The sequence below is a fragment of the Nematostella vectensis genome, chromosome 15 (genome assembly GCF_932526225.1).
Source record: "Nematostella vectensis chromosome 15, jaNemVect1.1, whole genome shotgun sequence".
Classification (NCBI taxonomy): domain Eukaryota; kingdom Metazoa; phylum Cnidaria; class Anthozoa; order Actiniaria; family Edwardsiidae; genus Nematostella; species Nematostella vectensis.
Genome location: NC_064048.1, coordinates 4,706,467 through 4,727,533, shown reverse-complemented (window position 1 = coordinate 4,727,533; position 21,067 = coordinate 4,706,467). Strand labels below are relative to the sequence as shown.

Genomic DNA, 21,067 nt, shown 5'->3' with positions numbered 1-21,067 from the left:
TCAATAGGCGACTTTTTGCGTGGCAAACTCCCGCGCGCTTGGCTTTTTGCAGAAAATAGCAACAAAAAAAAATTAATTTAGGGATTGTTCATTAAATACACCGAGGAGGGGGAGGGAAGATATTCAGGGGCTCCGTATTTTTAACCGCCAAAAAGGGGGGGGGGGGGGGGGCACCGAAAAAAAAGGTCATGACACACGAAATAAAATATTGGGGTTCTGAAAGGGGGGGCACCGAAAAAAAAGGTCCTCTAAGGGAAAAATAAATAAAATATTAGGGTTCTGAAAGGGGGGGGGGCACCGAAAAAATGTTTACGGTGACCCTTTCATGGTATGCATATTTTAAGGTGTCTTGAGTAAAAATCTCCCCCCCCCCCCCATCCCTTAGCGGTTAGTTATGAATCAGCCAGAAAATTTCTGTCAGAAGGGGCATATTTTAATTGTTTTTCGTTGCTCTCTGGTGTGACAACCATAGCCATTTTAATATTGGCCATATTTCTCGGCAGAGATGTGGATCAATAAGGAAAAGGTTGGAGGTCGGCTTTTGAATTGTACTCAATAAATTTAAGCCTGAGTGAGGTACCGTTTTTAATTCACAACACGCTGTGACGTTATATATACGTCAGAACTATTTGTTATTGTACGTCAGGGCTATTTGTTATATGTACGTCAGGACTATTTGTTGACCACTGAACAAGAGATGTACGCTCCAGAAATAACACGGCGCCCTGTACCCTACTGGTACCACCACTGGTACCACCACTTTACAGTTATTAACTCAATTAAACTTATTTATCGTGGACTACAACTTTGAATGTGATTATTATTATCCTTTTCTTGATCAAACTTCGATAAAATAACTAAATACTACAAGGAAAGTGTGGTATATCTGCTACAAAAGGTTTTGTTAGATGCTGCTTTCTACGTTCTTTTTTCATGACGTCAATCAGACTTAGAGCTTGCAACCTAATACACTTTACTGCTGTTATTTGATATTCGCGTTGAGTTCTGGCTTGGACTAATCATTAGAAACCTGGTTGAGACTAGCATCTAGTATCGTTGAAAGGGGTGATATACAAGCGTTCTAAATTAAAGTGCTTGATTGAATAGACGAACGTTTATCTTGTTAAGCCCATTGCAAGCAATTCCAGCCATCAGGCAGTTTGCACGGAGCCTTCCTTATAAGGTATGCTAGTGCACGTGACAAGAAACCATGTGCATTTCACGAGAAACCTGCCCCAATACCCCCACGTCCGCCTTTCCGCTTGGGCCGTCGAGTTCCTGTGGGTCCTGTAAACTGTAAGGACATCGTTCTCAAGCGTGGTGCCTTTCTTTTCTCGTGGAACACCTTAAGAAGAAAACAAAGATACTTTAGTTTCACCCCCAGCGCTCACTCCTCTTGTCTTAGTTCGCAAATAGAAATAAAGTTGAGTACCTCACATTTTCTAGTCCCACTCTCACAATCACCTCAATGGACACAATGAAACCTTAGCACTTATCTCTCCTACAGCATGCGTACCCTTATCAGCCCTTTTCGCTTCTAGTCTCTACCTTTCCTACCCACTATCCCCTTTTTATACCTTCTTCCTTACCTAATGTAATGGAACGAATACCCCCCTCTAAAATCCGCCTTCCATCAACACCCTCACTATCCCCGTACCACCCCGACAGTCCAACACCACTTCCCTCCTGTTCTCACACTGCCACCAACCCATATCACACCCACTTTCCCTCTTTTTTGCCTCCCTTCCACCGAAGGTGCCATGACACGGATACCCTCTTTTAACAAACACCTCTGTAAATTATTCTTTTATTCCGCTCATCTATTAAAAGAGCACTCGCACGCTTGTTCTACAAAATTTCAATAAAATGTGAAAAAAGGGCAACAAAACAGCGTAAAATCTTCCTGATTACTACGCCCAAGTGTAATAAATAGAAATGAACCAATCTTCCGGAAAAAGGGATTTTATGCAAAGGATCTAGCTGGTTTAATTTTGCAATTTCAAGGTTTGAGTCAATGCACAGCCTGTACGAGACGTTCAAACCACTATATCGTATTAATCTGAATTACCGAAGGTCATTTACACTCGTTTTCAGTTACATGTGCACCTTGTGTTTTTCTCGTTTCCGAGTAGCGACTGTTTTTTTTTTTTGTGACGAAAGCCATTTCGCAGTTATGGCGGCCGTTAGACCGCTAACCAATGAGAGAGCGCCGAAAGGCACCAGGCGTCAAAAAACAGACAAAAGATACATACGCACATAGTAAATTAACAACAACGCAAAGCTAAGAAACAATTCGAACTTTATTCAATTGCGGGCTTTGTGTTGATCGTTATTTTCTCGGTGACAGTAACTAAAAAGGCAATCCTTTTTTATGTGATTTGTTTGCGATCGTTCTAAACCTGTGACAGATGCAGAATTAGAAAATTTAAAACACTGTTGTGACTCGTAAACGGAAGACACAGGGTGCCCGTGCGACTAAATGAGTGTAATAAAACACGCTAGTTATCTTGATTATTCCGCATGATTCTGATTGTTTTTGAGATTGCGGAAATAACGCTCTTTAAATCTTTAAGTGCCCCTTTAAGCGGAAACGACTTTTTCGTTTTCGTGAATCTCTGGATTTTTTATCGCACTCACCTGGAGTTGCTGTTCATAGCACTCTAGCAGAGCGTGCACATGCGCGGTCACGAGCATCTCGGGAAAGACTTTGGTTACCACCCTTGACAATACGTAGTTATCCCTGTCTGGGCGCTCACCAACCACACCCATAGGCCATAGCGATGGATCCGCCATGTAGAGCTTAAGTGGATGCCCTGGCTCTGGCTTCATATCGATGTACCTGAAGATGAAACGCTTTAGAGCAACTACAGCGGCGTCCAGTACGTCTGTCTGCTGTTCCTCCTCAAGCTCCTTAATCTTGTCTTGTAGCCCTACGGCTGGGAGCTCCTGTCGGTACTGCTTCTCTACGCAACTGACAGCGGCATCAGAGAGTTTATCTTCCAAGAACTCGTATAGAGCCACGACGTGCTTCAGCCTCAGGTTGTCATGGAGCCGCGGGAAAAGGTCTTTGGAGAAACCTTGAGACTTCCAGATGGTAGTGTACATCTTGAGGCTCTCGTCTGGTTTGCCTCCTGTTCGCTTTAAGAAGCAAAGAACGATCTCGGTGTTCTCAAGTAAAGTTTTAGCATTCTCTAGACGGTCCTCGATCAAGCTTTTCAACCCTCCTTTGACTTCTTCAGGAAGAGGCTCTTGGGGAACGGTTTGTTCGAGCTCTGTGAGGATTTGGGCGCAGTCATGGAATAGCCGTTTGGAGAAAACGAATTCTCTTAGCCCTCCCTGTGTGGTGAGATACGCCTTTCCAAGAAGGAACTTGAAAGCCATGTCTTTCTCGATTTTCTCAAGATCGTAGATAATCTCTATGCCACGCCCGTATTCTGTATGATGCTGACAGTGGTCCAAGAAGATGTCAGTCCACTTGTACTGTATGACCTCACTCTCGTGAGCGTCTTGCAAGTGTACAGCTGATAGAAAGCTGGTGGAGGCCCCTTTCTGTAAGAACCCCAAAGAAGCGCATTTTCCAGCTGCTGCAACGGATAGCACTTTCTCCAAGAACTCGTTCTGCATACTTGTTAAAAATGCAAGTACCTTGCAGAGGGATTGGCCATAATCGTGCTGTTCGACCAGGCAATAGCCTATAGGGTCCATCTCTCCTATGTAAGATTTTTCGAGACCGCTCGTCTCTGTGTTCATGCATGACACTGTATCTTCCCATGCTTTCCTGAAACACTCAAATTGTTTCTCCAGAGTCTCTCGACTGGCGTTTGCCAACTGCAGAAGCTCCTCCCCTCCTCTGATGACAGCATCTCCGATCGGTTTATCCTTTGCTTGGGCTCGGGTCAAGCGTCGACCCAGGAGGTTTTCTACCAGGCGGCACCACTTAATGATAGGAACGAGATTGTTAACCAATCGCAATTTGTCATGATATTCCAGGAACAGTCCGATAAGTGCGTGTTTTTCTTGCAAATCGCGTGGACTGTTCATGTAGTTGCATCGAAGTGCCTGGAACGACTTTGGGCGCAAATTGCGAAATAGGCTCGGAACCGGAAGCTGCACTTCACAAGACGGCTGAACAACTTCGTTGACCAAGTCTTCTGTGATTTGGGTTTGGGCGTCGCCTCTTGGAGACGGCTTGATTTTACAGTGCTGGAATTTTTCCAGGACAGGAAGGAGAGCCATTGCAAACCCTCTTTCCCATTTTGATCTAGAAGCGTCGCCTAGAGGGAGAGGAACACCAAAATCCTTCAGAAGTGATGAGGTAGTTTCCTTGAGAGCACAATGGAGAAAGTTGGTGACATCTTCATTGTTTGAGCAGAGAAGTTTACAAAGAGCCTGAAGGTCATTTGTAACGTGCTCCAAACAAAACGCAATTGCATTCTTGGAATCGTCATCTTTGAAAAGAAACTTTGCCAGTTTCTCATTATCTATGAGGTTAATGGCGTTCCCCATGAGTAACAAAGAATGGATAAGTAGATGTAAGACACGGAACTCTACTGGCGTGAGTTGGCGAATGGCAATGGTCTCGTCTGTCAGGGAAAACGTTTCACAGTGAACATAGCCTGTGCTAACCTCTTGCTGGGCTTCCACAGAATGCTTAGCCTTGTCCTCCTTGTAAGGTTCTTTCGAGGAGCCACAGCTGGCACAACGTGGTTTTGCGGTACTACACTTGAACATTACCGTAAGTCCCTGGCATTTCTCGCAGTAACATTGCATCTGACTGCTAGTGACAATGCTGATGTTTCTAGTCTTGTACTCTTCGGGGTTTTTCTTTGGGAGACTGGGAATACACGCGCCTTTTAGCTTAACGGGATCTGTCAACAGAAGCTCTAATGTGCTTTGGCTCTTTTCGTTGCAGTTGGAGGTGATCACAGCCGTAAGATGAGCAAGGAAAGCTGCCAGTTGAACGTCGTTTGAGCATGTTTCTGGGGAGATATCTAGCTTCTGGCATCCAAACGCTTTCCGGTTAAGGATTCGTAGAATGAATTCTTCATACGGCTTTGAGACATCCTTTAGTTGTTGGGCGATAAGATCTGCTGCCTTGTCTTCTGTGTCCTTGATGTTGCGTGCAGAGCGAAGTAGATAAAACGAGGTCACCTTGGAAGCAGCAAAATTCATCCTCCTTTTGCTTGAGTTAAGAGAATCTGGATGGGAAGAGGTATCCTCTGTCGAGGAATTCTCGTAGTCGTCGAAAGGATTTAGACTCAACTTAACAGCTGGGTCTGGGCTGCTCCACATCAGATCCTTTAGTGCTTTCAATCTGCTGTTTTGCTCACATATGCGTTTCAACTCGAACATAGGAAGCTTCTCGTGGACTTGCTTAAGAAGGAAAATGCCAACCTGCATTCGTGTTGTTTCTGTGGGGCTGTCTGCGGTCATAGCGGCATTGATGTCATCAATGAGCAAAGAGTATTCGTCAGCATTCTCCGTCAGGGAATTAGGGTGTTTTCTTATGAATTCTGCCAAAGACGCCAAGAAGAATCTGACATAGGCGACGCTACACAGAGTAGTAAAAAGGCTGTCAATATTCTCTTGCAGTAAAATCCCCATGGCCTTGTTGAAATGACGCAGCTCTGGGCTTTCTGAACCAGATAGCATCTCAACCTTGATATTCCTGAATGCCACCTCACTGATTAGGTCACAGCACATGACAACAAACCGATTATTCATTTGCTGCATTGCTGACAGAACATCGCTAAGCAAAACCAGATTAGGGAATTCATCAATCTTATTTGACAGAACCTGGTCGTAGTTTTCTAAAGCGAAGGCCTCTTTCTCCGATCTCAGCACTCGATAGATGATGGGGTATGCTAATGTCAACAGCCTCTCGTCTTCCGAGAGCGATATTTTCTGCAGAATGTCTGGCATCACTTCAGTGTCTTGATTTGAATCAATGCATCTTGCGAACATTCTCAGCATGAATTCGTCAGCCACATCCTCATTTTTAAGGTCTTTTCTCAGACCATCAACAACCTCACAAACATGCTGAAAACATAATGGGGAGTCAAGAAAACCTTTCTCTTGGACTTCTTTTTGCAATCCTATCTCTGCGATATGATAGAGTGGCAGTGGTTTAAGTGATTCTTGTAGAAGCACTTCTGTTAAAAAATCATGACACACTCGCAAGAAGTGGATTATTGGGTGACCGGTTTGTAGCTTACTTGCTAATGGCAAAAGGTGAATGACTGCTTTTGCCCACTCGACAACACCCCCAATGGATGAAACAATGTCTTTGGTAGGCAACAGCGCTTTGCAATATTCTTCTACGAGGAATATTTCCAGCGTTTGTGTTTCCTCTTCCACAAATCCTTCAGACCCATCCTCGGTACTTACTCCATGGCTACCTTCCGAGCAATCATCAGGAATTCCTTGCATATCTTCTCCTTTTTTTTCGCATTCTTGAGAGGTGTCGTCTTGGTGCTCTGCACTTTCTTCTTTACACTCCTCACTTGAATAGTCCTCTCTGACTTTATCTTCAGCTGCTGTTGTTGGATCACAAGTTTCATAATGCTTAGACGTGGGATTTTCATGATCAAGAACTGATTCCAGGGAAACAACTTCCTGTCTAGCAAAACTCCGCTCATCGTGTTCTGTGGGTTCTTTGGATTGCACATCGATATCACAAAGTGACTCCTGGACAGGAATTGGTGACGTTCTGCTGCTTCCCTGTTCTTCCTTTTCCGTCTCTTCGTCAACAGCAGCAGTGTCTTCGAGCTCTTTGTCTTCGTTTCCTAATCCCTCCTTCATTTTAAGAAAGGAATCAATCACCTGATCAAGATTTAATCCAGTAACGTCCTGGGCGGCTGTGACGAACTCAATCAAGGGAACAGCAACATTATCTTCCTCCCAGAAAAAGCTATGGACAAGAGAAACGATAGATACTATGCTGTCTTCTTTTTCCTTCAGAAATGCTGTCCTTAGAAGTTTAACACGGACTTCTCTGCACAGTTTAGAGGACATCATTTCAGACTTCACGTCCAGAATATCATCTACATAGTCTTCAATGTGCGAGCATAGGAAGCTTGAATTCAGTAACGCTGGGATGCGTTGCTCAACCACACTACATACTCTGGCAAGCAAGAGTTTCCTAGAGTTGGCGGTCAGTCTTCCTTCCATATCCAGATTACCGTCGTCAAGAAGCAGTGCTCGGTACTCCTGACTATAAAACTCAGACGCGTTGTCGATTATCTGGCGAAAGAAGGGCGAGAACGGGAATAACTGTTCCACCTGCGTGCCTGTGAACACAAGGGATTCCGCCCCTTGCTGATCAGAAACCTTGTTGATGTCAAACATTTCTGGGTCATCCATCAGTTCTCGCCAAGTTGTTAGCTTCTCCTCACTACCAGAAATACAATTCCAGAGCGAATTGTTCTCCATAAAGAACACTATTTTGGCAAGAGGCTCGCGAATGCGACTGTAAACAAAGTGCTCTAAGGCTTTGACGAATGTGGAACAGTTAGCTAGCGCTTTACGATCACATGCAACAGAAACCTGCCAAGCTTCTTTCTCTATAGTGGACACTGCATCTTCATCTTTGCTGAGCCAGAGCTTGATGATGTCTTGAAAGCATTCAAGAACGACTTCAGATGAGCAAATGTTTTTTGCCCGTTTAAGAATCTCATCAGGCCTTAGTTTCATAGATGGAGGATACCTTATTCGGGTGAAACACCAACTCAGTTGACTGGAGATGATATTTCTGATAGGAATCACATCAGCGGTCAGGGTGTTTGATATTTCAATACCGAGAAGACTATTGATCGATACACGAGGCCTCTGAAGCTCGTCCAACATCATCTGTGTCCACCCGCTTAAGAAATTGAACTGCCAGCCCTCAGGATAACTCTTAAAGCCATGTCTTCCTCGTTGTAAATGAACCACAATACACACATGCTTGGCAGGGATCTCCGATTTACTCCCTCTTGTCCGGAAGTATTTCTCCCTTTGCAGTTCGATATTGGCTTTAGCAAGCAGCATATGCTCAGAATCGTGCTCAGGTAGGCACTGCAGAACAAAGAGTGACTTGTGCTCATCTAACCAGAATTGCTTGATTCGTTTCGAAAGCTGCTTTTCAGACTTGAAAGAGCTCAGTTTCTCAGACTGCACATCTACCAGCCCTTCTAGCTCTTTGCTCAAGTCCGCGTGGATGTTACTGTGTGTCATTACTAGAAACTTTCTTCCTTTGCACTGCTCATCTTCCTCTGTATTCAGGCTACACTCCAAGTAATACCTGAAACCATGATGTTGCGGTGAGTTGAAGTACTCTGTTGAGAGATGTCTTACTTCTTCGTCGTTTTCATGATTGAGTCTAGACTTCTCACTTCGCAGAACACCATCAGGACAAGCCACGTCCATAAGGTGGTTCTTACAGCTTCGAACGATTTCTTCTCTCGGCAGGTCATTGTTTTCCGATATCTTCAAAACAAGGGAAGGGAGAGTGTCCTCGTGAAAACCTGCGAACATGTCGCATTCAGCAAACACCTCGTTAGACTCGTCCTGAGACTGGTATTCAGACGACACCTCGACATCCCAATTGGATATGTTTTTCGTCCACTTCTTCAGTTCCTCGATGATTGATGCTTGCTCCGGGCACAAGACGTCAGAAAATCTCAACAACTGCTTCTCAAAGCGGTTTAGGAAAGGTGGGTCTGTGTAATCTACTTTAGACTGGTCAACAAGAACAATACACCGAAAACCATCGTGTACTTGGCACATAGGATTGCTGTATGGCCCTAGAGCGACCCTACAATTCTTCTTTCCCCCGACAACCACGTAATTCTGGTTAAGCATGTCATACAGGCTACCGTAGATGTTTTCCAGATCTCTGAGAATCAGCACACAATCTCGCTCCATACAGAGAATGATCCGACTTAATACACGATAGTTGTAATCAGCAGATAGATCCTCTTCAAAACGACTCCCAAAAATTGTTATCTTCTCTTTCTTCAGATCGGCCAAGGTGCTGTCAAGAATTCCAATGGCTGAATCGCCGTTAGTGATGACCATCAAGTGTCGAGCCGTCTTGTCGTAAAGGTTGTCGCGGATCAAATCTTTCACCGGTAGACTAGTTTCTTCCCCTACAACCTGGTGTTTCTTTAGTTTCTCCAGAAACACACTCTGGATTTTTCCAGTTCCAAGAGAACGGCCGCCAAAATTTCTTTGTAAAGCGACCTGAATTGCATTGCATTCGTCGGCGTCCTTCCTGTTGCCGATGCACTTCACCATCGAGTAGTAATCTCGCAGGCCGTGGAAGTTCTCTTGCTTCTGATTCTTCTGGTAGTCGAAGTAGGCTTCTGCTAAGCTTCGAATCTGATCCTTGTCGTACTGTTGAGAGGAATCATATGCCTTTCCAGAACGAGTCCTACTCCTTTCATTTTGACTAACCTGTGCTTCACGCAGAGATAGTCCAGTTTGGAAAAGATCTTCTACGTCAGGTTCGGGGCGCGAGAGATGAACAGCTCTGTTCATCTTCGCAGCATCAAGTGCCCAGTTGGAGATCCCGACCACACCCACATCAGGGAGCGTTCCATCACCATGCTCCAGAAGGCGATGGAGAACTTTCAGGGGATTAAACTTGGACACCTCAGCAAGACCAATCTCGTCGAGCAACACCACCGGGAGCACGTTGTCAGCTTTCTTGTACTTCTTCGCTTTTTCGAACACCTTCTCAATTCCATCAGATGTAGAAGACTCTGATCCTTGAAATGATACCACAAACAGCTGCGGAAGAGTCTTCAAGAATGGATCTTTCGAGTCCTTCCCACGCAGATTGCTTCGGATGATTTGCATCGACAAGGATTTGCTGCAACCCGGCTTTCCTACCACGAAAACAGGGATTCTGTTCAGAATGCACACGAGGATGACAAAGACGTTCTCGCGCAGTGCAGCGTTTCGAGCAGTTCCCTCTGGGAGCTCCATTCTAAGGAGATAATCCTCTTGCTCTGCGCGAACCACTGACTGAAATGCATTTACCGAAAATGATGAATTGTCGGTTTGAAAGATTTGAGTCATCTTGTCACAATACTTCTTTCGAATGTCTGTGGAAGGTAGACGAGAGACGTAGCAGTGCGCAAGAGACAGGATTATTGCGCGCATGTCTACATCGACCTTTCTGGAATCTTCAAAATACTTCTTAAGATTTTGCGGCACCTCCTTGTCTGGAAGGTCTTTTCTTTTTTCCAGCATTTCCGCAAACCAGTTGATCAGAACTGATGTTCTACGTACATCACGCAGGCTAACACAGTAGGGGTTCTTTTCCACAAGCCTTACAAAAGCCTGAGATGCAGCTAGCAACTCGACTAGCATCTTTCGGTGCTTCCCTTTCAGCACTCCCTCTACCATTCTCCCAATGTACGCTTCTTCGTCTTTCTCGTCTAGGGAGCCAAAGTCCCAAACATAGTCGATCATGGTCTCGGGCAAGGGCTGGACACGATACACGAGTCTTGACTTTTCATCTGTGTCGGCTTTACCGCCTAGCCCCGCAGTCAGAATTTTCCCCTCGTCACGGAGCCTGTACGGATTACAAGCTGCAATGAAGACTAGGTTTGATGCCAACGGAGTTCCAAGAAGATTTCTGTGACATACGATCTCGTTGATTGTTCCAAGGTGATCGCATGTGTTGATCTCATCAAGGAAAACCCAAACGGGCTTGCCTGTCTTTTGCAGATTATTGGCTTCCTGGTTTTTCTTGCGAATGAACTTGACTATCTGATCTTGGGTGATGCCAGCGTGAAATTGGAAGTAGTAGAACTTCACATCACAAGTTACGGCAAGATATCTGACAAGACTGGTCTTTCCGCATCCGGTTTCGCCCATGATGATAATAGGGATGCCCGCTTGCATGCGCTGAAGTATCAGTGCCATCTTCATGAAATTGTCGGGAGTCAACGCGTATCCATTACTTTCCGTCTGCGTCTTGTTGTTGGATATATTGCAGATCCTTTCGAGCCTGACTTGAAGATCTTCTTGGGACATCTTGTTGTAGTCCTCGAGTCCTGGGCCTTCCACAGCCTGACTTTGAAAGAGATCATTCACTGACTGTGGTACTTTCTCGATTGCACGGTATATTGCTGTTACGGATCCCGAACCATGGAACACGATGACAACGTTTTCGTTATCTGCCCACTTTATCATGCTTTCGACACGAGCGACCATGTCCCCGGCTGTCGCTTTGGTTTCCAAGAGGTTTGTCTTAGTGTGATCCCGACTTTGCTTCTCACTGATCGCCTCAGCTTGTACGGCTTTGCATGTGGCAACAGAGCGTGCAGCGAAACTAAGTGCTACTTGGAATAACGCATCGAACATTTTCACTCTGACGTCATGCCCCTGTCCCTTTTGAAACATCGATGAAAGATGTTGAGGCTTGAAGAACTGGCTTCGCGTGAACTTTATCAGCTGGTCGGCAAGAACAGTTAAGAAGTTCTCGAGAATACTGAAGGACGGATCAGTGCCCAGTACCACATATTGCGCCAGAAGTCGCATGCATTGTTTTCCACTCAGCGGCTTGAGCTTTTGAGGCCCGCTAAACAGTAGCTCGGTTGTTTCCAACGTTCCCTTCTCTCGAGCTAAAAGATAATGGCACACTACTTGGATAGGACTTGTGATTTCGTTACTCGTGATGGTATTCTTGTACTCTTCCCACCTTCCTTCCAGACGCTTAAAACACTTTGTAACGGGCAAGGAATCACGCAGCGAATGACCTAGCGTGTTTGAAATCTCAATATAAATAGCGTCAATGGGTAACTGGAACAGTTTGGTTCCTGCAGCCAACGAGCCAACTACAATTAGCTCAAACAACAAGATGTCCAGCTCCTGTGGATCGTCGACGGCACCAATGCTGAAATGGATTGCGTGAAACGGCTTAAAGCAACATTTACACAAAAGATTAACGATCTTTGAACGTGACATTGGTCCGCTGATGGGAACTGTGTAAACTTTTCTACGTTTCAATGCAGCATCAGTGTGGATAGTCTCTGTTTTTCCTTGTCCAGGAAGCTCTGAGGTCACAAGATAGACCTGTGGTCGCTGCTCGGCCAGGACTTGTCTGATATCAGCGTCAGCCATTCCTCCCAAATGGTGGACATTGTCTGCAAACTCATCAGCAAAATGATTATGAGCCCCACCGCAACAAACAACTGCAAGACGAAACGATCCTTTGCTTGAGGCTGTGAATTTTTTAATCGTATCGACCAAGTCAAACTGCAAATCGTTAGGAAGACCCTGCACGTTGGCAATGCAGTGAAGTTCACTAAGACGGTTATGGGAGCTTGCTTCGAATGCTCGAAGTAATAGTAGCTCTACTTCTTCCCATGTGGTCTCAGGATGACAAAATAACACTTGGCTTGGCTTTGGCAACGAAGCTGTGGTGTTCTGGAATAGAGACATGATAACGTGGATGGTCTGCTTGCTCTCTGGCTCTAGAACAGCAACAAAGACTTTCCCTGGTTCAACATTTCCTTCAGACATGCTTGAAACTGTGACTTTTTCTTCAACGGGAGAATGTTTTTCGAAGATGCTTCCTAATGCCTCGCCGATTGCACACAGTTCGGCTTCTGTGTCGTTTTTCTTTGGTGCTTTGTACATATCTTTAAGCCCGTCCATCTCATTGTACTCTAACCGAGGGTCTATCAGCCTAAGCATGTTGAATGCAACTCTTTTTTCAGTTGTTGCAGGGCCGCTTTTACTTGTGAAAAACTGCTTCAAATTCCAAATCTGGCTGGCATGGAAAAAATTCAGGAAAAAGTGTTTTCCCCGTGCCTTACTCAGAATCGCGTTCCATTGCATGAGTTCAGCTTCAAGAGCTTTTTCGAGTTTTTGAATATCTTCAAGCGACGTTAGTTTCTTCCAGTGTTTTTTCTGGAATGTTGGCAACCCCGAATCGCGCAAAAGTTCATACTTTCTGCTCACTTCCGTTACAAGATCGACCTGCTCAATAAATTGAGATAGTTCTTCTGGAGTAACAACTTCCCCTTGCCTCTCCATGTGGCCATCATCGGTTCCTTTGTCGGCGTTGACGATAAGAAGAGCCCTGCTTCGAAGGTCGTGCAAGTCAACCATATATTTTTCTCCACGTTCGTCTCCACCCTCCCTACGCGGATACGTAAGCAGCACTTCACAAGGACCATCTCTCTTCATTTCTATTTGGAAACAACCACGTCGAACGGCGTTGGCAATGATCTGCTTAGTAAGCTCACCGCGATTTTCTAGGCTTTCGTGTAGCCCTCGAAGGCTATGCACGTGCTGTCCGCACACTTTAACCTTGGCTGCCATTTCTGTGGACTTGCTTATTTTCTTCCGTTCTTTTGTAGCAGTCTTGATGTTGTTGTAGCTACTTTCGATAGCCTGAATAAACTCCTCAGGGTTCGTGCTTTTGATTAGTCCACAGACAAATCGATGGACGTCGATAAGGTATGATACTGTCGAGGCTTGGACTAACTGGTCGGAGTGCTCTTCTACGGCATCAATAAGATACACCATGTCATCATTTGCTGTCTTTCGTACAAAGTCGACGAGCTCTTTAGAGACGCTTAGCTCTTTCATGATGTCAGCCAAGTCGTCAGTGATCGTTTTGTCTACCATTTGTACGTCCTTCTGGTTGATTGAATCGAAGAGGTACTTCAAAGTCACCTCTGGACTCGCCACTTCCACAAAGGCGTTTAGAGCGGTAATCATTTCTGAGTCGTTGCAGAGTTCAAATGTACGAAGTACTTCAACCACAGATTCCACTTTACTCTTAGTGTCGGGGAAATTTTTGTAACTGGCAATCATCCCCTTTGTTGGCCCTGGTATTACGTCAATATCAAGCACTCTGCATGCCCGTTGAAGCTCGCCTTCCACATCATCGATTCCCCTTAAAACCTGGTCCATCTCACCAACTGTGATGCTTCCATCAGGTGCTAGAATCTTCGGCACGAATGTCTTGAAATAGGGGAGGACGTGATCAGTCATGATGGACAACAACTCGGCTGTGCTCATGGTGTCATCTTTATCTTCTGTTGAGTGGTCTTTTTTCTTAAAAAATTCATGGAGACTCGCTGACATACAATTTGCGAAAATGTTCAAATCGCAGAACTTGTCGACGCCTTCTACGCAGTTAATTATACTTCCAAGTGGACCCCAGTAGGCCGAATCAAGCGCCTCTGCATAAGTTGTACGATCTAGAGTTTTTCCTCTTACGCTTAGCTCTTCCAAGATTGTAATTTTGTCTCGAAGTTCCAACTTCAAGAAGCTGGCAGTCTTGAAGACATCGTTTAAAATTCTGTTTAGTTTGCGAAGCTTTTCCTTCACACTCGTCTTCTCGTCAATCAAGGAATGCACACGCTTCGACCACCTACTCCGCAGTGAAAGGTCCTTTTCGTTTCCTCCCCCAGGATCGCATTCTGTCAAACAGCAAAACTCAATCAATTTGCTCTTGTCTAGTTTCTCGAGGAATCCAAATGGCAACGTCCCATCAGCAGTAGTGTTTGCAAACCATTTCACAGCCCTCTTTGCACGGAGGTAGTTGTCGTCTCGAGTCAGCCTCGCGACCTCTCCTTTTGCTCCAAAGGCAAGTTTCCACAGGTCAAACGCCTCGATCATCTTCTGAAGAACATCAGCTTCACAGCTTGTGTCGTTGTTGGACTGCAGTAGCGTCGACTGACAAACAAGAGCAAGAAGTATTTCTTCTCTACCTCTGTTATGAACAAAAAAGCATGATTCAACAGTTTTATAGATACAAGGTAAATACATTTCGTTCATCTATTCAAAAATGTATTCTTTAACATGACTAAACGAAAGCAAAGGAAGCCGTGACGACTTTATCCAGAATCATAGCCATACGATGAATTGCCTTTTATAACCAAATGTTTTCAGATTTAGAGAAAGTCATTATGCATGAATCCAGTAATCTATTTATGTGTGAATATAGTAAATATATGACATTGTCTTTGTATCTGATTCTTTTTACTGTTCTCATGCAATGTTACCTTGTTTATCTATGTTCAGGTCGACTGAATATAAACTTTTGAAAAAAATATTATCCAGTGAAGTAGGAGTTAGGTCAAGTTAGCGCAGAGTTTTCGGGGTTCTCTTGTCACAGCATTGGCTTACACTCTAGGGCGCACCTTATCTATTAAACATTACTCAAGGTAAACAAGAGATGAACAAAACTTGTTACCGTCGAGTTAAGGCCAACTTACCGATCAATGTCAGGGAAACATTTCCTAACAATGCCCAACAGCTGCGACACTGAATCACCTCTCGCCTGTTCCACGGCTACCAAGCTTCGTAGCAGTTTCATGTATGTTGCAGCTTCCTTGAGCGATGATATTGATTCGTAAGCATCAACTACAGCATCCAGGCCCATATCTTTTGCTTTAACGCAAGCCGTCTTGCGAAGAGTTCTCAGAAGTTTCTCGTCGTTTTTCCAGACGCCAATCTGGCAGATGTCTGCTAGACACTCAAACAATATGTTCACCTTTTCTTTGCGTAACTTCCCAGACATTTTTCTTGTTGAACCTTCGAATATTGCGATTGCTAACCTCTCACGTTTGTCTTCTTCTATAGCGTCCCATAGTTGTGCTATGTTTTGGTGATTGAGTACGTTGCGGGCTGCGTTTTGATGTTCAATGGAGACTGATGCGGCTAGTGTCTCTAGCACTTTGTACACGTCCTCCTTTGCAAATTTCTGCAAATCTCTGTCAAGCAGGTAAGTGATAACTATATCCGTTTTCTGCTCTGCCCTTCGAGTCGAATCTTTCATTTGCCTAGCCAGCTGGTGACAGAACTCGACAGCAAGAGCTTCCTTCAGGCCAGTAGGGACTTGTTGCCAAAAGTCGACTTCAAGTAAGTTGGGTTTCTTGTACCATGCAAAAAGCTCTCTTATTTTTTTGAGGAACAGGTCAGTGCAGGACGTTGCATTGCTTTGAAGAGCAACATGAAGTTTCCACAAAGATGAAAGCGCAGGAGCCTTGTCTATTAGGTATGCAAACATTTTAGTAGCATTTTTTTCTTCGCAAACAGCTAGCCTTTCAAGAATTCTTGAAACTATACTGTCAAACTCCGTCTCTTTCTCCATTTCATGGCTAGTGCAGAAATCCAGAACGATGTCTACCCCGAGAGTACTTAGAAAATTGTTGATATAATGAAGTCTCGTTGTCTTAGAACTTGCACGATGAAGATTATTACTAACCCATTTCAGACTCTCAATTGAGGAATCAGGAAGATAATCCTTTGGGCAAGACTGAAGAGACTCAAGAATTGTATCGACAGTGCGTTTCTTCACTATGGTGGATAACACGATTGTTCGTTTGTAGCGATAAAATTGATTACTGACGAGCTGATATAAAAGGACGCAAATTAAGCAACTTTGGTGGTAAGATAACCCCTGTTCTACCTCTTTTGTCAGCCACTCAGCGAACTTGTCAAGCTGCTTCTGGCCGTAGTATAATGAACCGAATCCTACATGTTCACACTTTATCAAAAGTTCCCAGGATGTGTTCATATATTTAGTCTCGTCGTAAAGCATTTTGATAAAGAAGAAATGCCCGTTACTCATGGCGTCAATATTGTGGCCGTGAGGGTCGAAGATGCAAAACTGATCTGGACTTTTGTACAGTTTTCTGGAAATCCGTTCATGTACTTTATCATTAGAACCTAAGCCAAATAAACTTGTTAATTTACCAAAGACACCCTTTTGGTATTTTACAATGAACTTGTATCGCACCCTGTCATAATCCTTTTTTGGGATAATGATCTCCTCTGATTTCCAATACTTGTCAAGTCCGCCTGCATTGAATAACTTGAGGGTCAGATTTCTATGCTCTTCTATCGGCTTCTCGAATATAGCCTCTGCACTTTCGACTTCATGGTCAACATACAGATGTAGGACAGCCTTGAGCACCTGAAAAGTTTAAAATGAAAAAGATACTGAAAATTCTAAGGGAAAGAGAAAGATGGAGGTTTCAGCTTCAGGGTCAACAAAAAAGGGGAAGTTTCAATGATAACTGTTTACGAAGACGGTAGTGGTGGTATTAAGGAGGGGGAGACCTTCATCATCAGAAAATCAGTTACATGGCCCAGTGACGTCACAGACTTACTTCCTGATGATGCGTTGGCGGTTTGTTGTCACGATGGACATCCTGCCTGCCGCCATCTGCTGATTGGTGACCAACATTCATCGCTTGGTTCTCCCACTCAGATATCTTCCCTTCAACGTATCCATGTGGTATACTGTTCTCTTCCATTTAGAATTCGATCATGGTGAGATTCTTAACAACCCTGTTTGAAAAATCACGGGTAAGCTATCAAATGACGGTTTCTGAAATATTTCAAATAATTTCCATGTTATACAACAGTCACGCATCTCGAGTGCGTCTCGTTGTGTACTTTTTTGTTCACGGCACGCTATGACGTCATCTGTACATCAATTAAAGGAAAGACGCACACAAAAATGAGATATATGTTTCTTAAATACCAACCGATTAATAGTAATATTCGAATTTGAACAGTTTGAGTCGCGATTTTCGCCTTTTGGAAAGATAAGTCCTAGTGTTTTGCCAGGCGTCGGGGACCGCTTATCGCAGAGAAAGTTTGACAGAGGGCTGTCCCAAGACGCCTGGGGACGAGGCAAGAGCCGAATACATACAGTCTACGGAACAGATGCTCATTTGCATAATCCACTATCGGGCGTCCTCAATTCCATGCGATGTAATTTTAGGTCATCGTTTCACGGGCTATTTACAAAACTTATCGTTGAGAAGTGAAGTGTTCGAACTCATAGATCGGTTGGTCATTCAATTGCAAGGGTTAAATCTATATTCTTTTAGATTTGTGTGGGGCAGAACAATTTCCATATGCCAGATTTATACAAGACCCTCTTTTCTCTCAGCCACTGTCTTGGATGAACACTAACCCTTTGTTTCATGGTTATTCTCTGTTTTATAATAGAAAAGGAACAACAATTTATAGGTTGTAGTCTTATTTTATCAAACAAAAGAAATTATTCAATTGAAGGAATTGTGTCTATGTCTAGAAAGGGAAAGGTGAAGTCTGGGCACAACCCATGTACCCACCCCAAGCTGCATGCCTGTACATACCCAGTAAGCTATTTGGGTCTAAGTGGTGGCCATGAAAAAAGCTACTGAAATGATGCTCATGTGTTAACTATACAGAATTTATGATCTCTTGCTTCTCCCTAACAATAGCTTCTGCGTGTAAGTGCACTGCAGTATTCACTGGAGCCCACTGATTTCAAAACAATCTCTGTGTCTACACCGTGGCTGTGTTTGTCTTGGTTTAAAATAATGTAGCAATCTTTTTTTTTTTTTATTTCTTGGGCAATGTTTTGCAATCATAGTAGTTCTGGACTGGACATAGCTGTGGAAAAATAGACTCAAAATATAAAATACTGCATACCCAGTATCAAATAAAAAAAAAATTATGTCTGATATTAAAACCAGGGCAGAGAAATGAGATTATTTAGAGTGATTTTACATTTCCCTATATACACTAGTCTCATCAAATAACACAGAGATCTACTGAATGTTATTATTTACAATTTCAGGAATTTGATTGGTTTGTCTTCCCTTATTAAAGTTATTTTGCTCAGTTGCAGTTGCAAAGCCTTACAATCGTCAGGCAATAGCATTTAGGGTGTTTGAATACCTTCGCTTTGCCCTTAGGTGAGGGGCTAGTTTGATTATCCGCTTCAAGTTAATTGGTTCTTTAAGTTCTTTTATCGACTTTGAAAGCCATGATTAGCAAACCCCGTAAAACATCAGATCATAAGTCTTCATGCTTACCAAATAATTCTTTGATTTCGCCATCGTGGTATAAATCGAAGAAAGAGCTTTCAACATTATCGTAAACACAGAGCACGTGCAAAAAATCATGGCCGTTTTTGTATCGCTGACTGCCAAAGGTAGCCCAAATCTTGGTATCCACAGACAGACGCGGTCCAAAGTCCAAATCGAAGCTGGAAAGGCAAAGCATGTAGACTAATAATCAGTCTACGGAACATATGCTGATTTACATAAGCCACTGTCCGGCGTCCTCGTTTCCATGCAACGCCAATGTAAATCATCGTATCACCGGGATAAGAAAATTTATCAAGCTTTCTACCTAGCTCAATGATAATAAACCCAAGCCTGTACTTGAGCACAAACTATAAAAAAATTCAAAATTTAACGTGAGCAATTTTTCTAGCCGAATTCTTTTAATTTTTTTTTCATAAAACGCACTAAAAATGTTGATATGGTGGAAGAGAGCTTCTGAAATGCGACCGAATCGTGTATTGAATAGTGCTGTGAAGGCTGTTTTACTCGTAGTTACTAAGCAGATCGCCAGCTTCGTAAATCATTCACATTAACATGATAATTTCTTAGAAATCTTGAAGATCGTAGGTTCTTTCCTTCACTAAAATTTATGGCATATTGTTCACAACAACACACAACAATTGTAATAGCGCATTACGCCTTTCTGATCTTTAAAAGCTTCGGCTTCTATTTAAAAGTATGAAATTACTTGTCATTGATTAGCTTTTAGTTGGCTCACGGGGGGTTTTCTTTGATCTAGCATACGATTGATGTAACAAAGGCTGTCTGATTTGCAACCATAGCTAAAATTGGGTTTCTAACTTTTTTTTCTCACTAAACCTTTTTCAATTTTTTCAAATTCGCGTTAATTTATGTGGACCGTTTATAATAAGGTAAGCAAAAGAACATATGTCGGTACACTGATTTGACGAAGGAAGCAGTGGATGAGGCGTTGCGTGACACTAAGAGCGGCTGCTAAGCAGACTGCGCCCCGTAGCATGTGCTCAAAAGGTCAAATGCTCTGTTCCCCTCTGTTCCCTGTCCGCCGGGGGCTATAAACAGAGGACGGGAAATTTCCCTGCTTATTTATTCAATATTGAACCCCTTATACTCTTAAAAAATTAAGAAGAAATTTAACCAGTACATTCAGTGCTCTGAACAAGCATTTTTACTCGTATTTACCTTGTATTTTAGGCGTAGAAAGGAAAGGTGTTCAAATTGGACATGAGATTTAATGAGAGCTGGCGCCGTTTGATCGCGCGAATGATAGGAGATGATAATAATATTTCGGTCAGCAGTTTTCATAAAAAGTGGAATTTAACGTATAATTCCCGATTTAGTTTTTAACCCTGAAGTCAAATTAAATCATTTCCCTACTCGTTTTTCCTTTGAAAGGACATGTGAGCAGCGCGCTTGTCTACATGAGACCAAGATGGGCTGGTTGTTTGACCACTCTCACCAACTTTGAAAGAAGAGCTAGAAAGAGCTGAACTCCCATCGACTCTCATCAGCTCACATAACCGTTTGATTGATCGAGGCTTGAGCAAGCCCTGATTCATGCTGAAGTTAAAAACGATTTCCAAACGAATAAATGGTCAAGGGTGAACAATCATTTCGCTACACGTAAGATTTATAAATATAAAACAAGGTTTACACCCCTTCTATCGACAGATACTAGTAGACCAAAATAAAGTATTTAGCTTTCCGTAAATCTTGAAAAACTTACCGAAACTTTTGCAGTCTTCATTGTTCTCTAGCCACGGGCGAAATGACTCTGCGAGAATAACATTTCCCCGAATTTGATAAGATCTACAAACAACTCCATATATGGAAATGCTTATCATCACATAAAGTGCATTCGTCTCAGTGCATTTCCGCGTAAACTTTTACTGAGAATTGAATGTTTGCAAATGCTTTCATCTGCATGCTCTTGCTTCGCTTAGTCGCTCCCTGGAATCACCGTTGTCGGGTGTATAGGGAACTAATTTAGTTAATACTGTGTTTTGGATTCTCTTTCACGAATTATTTTTGTAATACTCAAGTACGTCACCTGAGACTCCGTATACGAATTGAATAATCGAAGGGGGGTTATAGAAGACCAGCAAAACTGACTTCTGCTATGTCAGAGTTAGGGAGTGTTCATTAATTACACCGAGGGGGGGAAGGGAAGGTTTTTACTCAAGACAGCTTAAAATAACAAAGCCCCCCTTTCATTGTAAACATTT

General features: G+C 43.4%; 1 protein-coding gene across 4 annotated transcripts in view; it reads right to left on the bottom strand.

Annotated features, from left to right (window-relative positions):
- Positions 1-572: 572 nt before the first annotated feature.
- The window catches only part of LOC5509270, a 24,135-nt gene continuing 3,640 nt past the window's right edge, over positions 573-21,067 (bottom strand). For 2 of the 4 annotated variants that reach the window (XM_001629741.3, XM_048723007.1), the window contains exons 2-6: positions 20,569-20,616; positions 17,127-17,307; positions 15,228-16,930; positions 2,638-14,722; positions 573-1,345 (exon numbers count right to left, since the gene is read on the bottom strand). In XM_001629741.3, the coding sequence (XP_001629791.2) occupies positions 1,220-1,345; positions 2,638-14,722; positions 15,228-16,930; positions 17,127-17,273 (14,061 nt within the window). In that variant the 5' untranslated portion in view covers positions 17,274-17,307; positions 20,569-20,616 and the 3' untranslated portion in view covers positions 573-1,219. The remainder of the gene's footprint in view (positions 1,346-2,637; positions 14,723-15,227; positions 16,931-17,126; positions 17,308-20,568; positions 20,617-21,067) is intronic. The other 2 variants (XM_032378174.2, XM_048723008.1) reach the window with 1 other exon arrangement.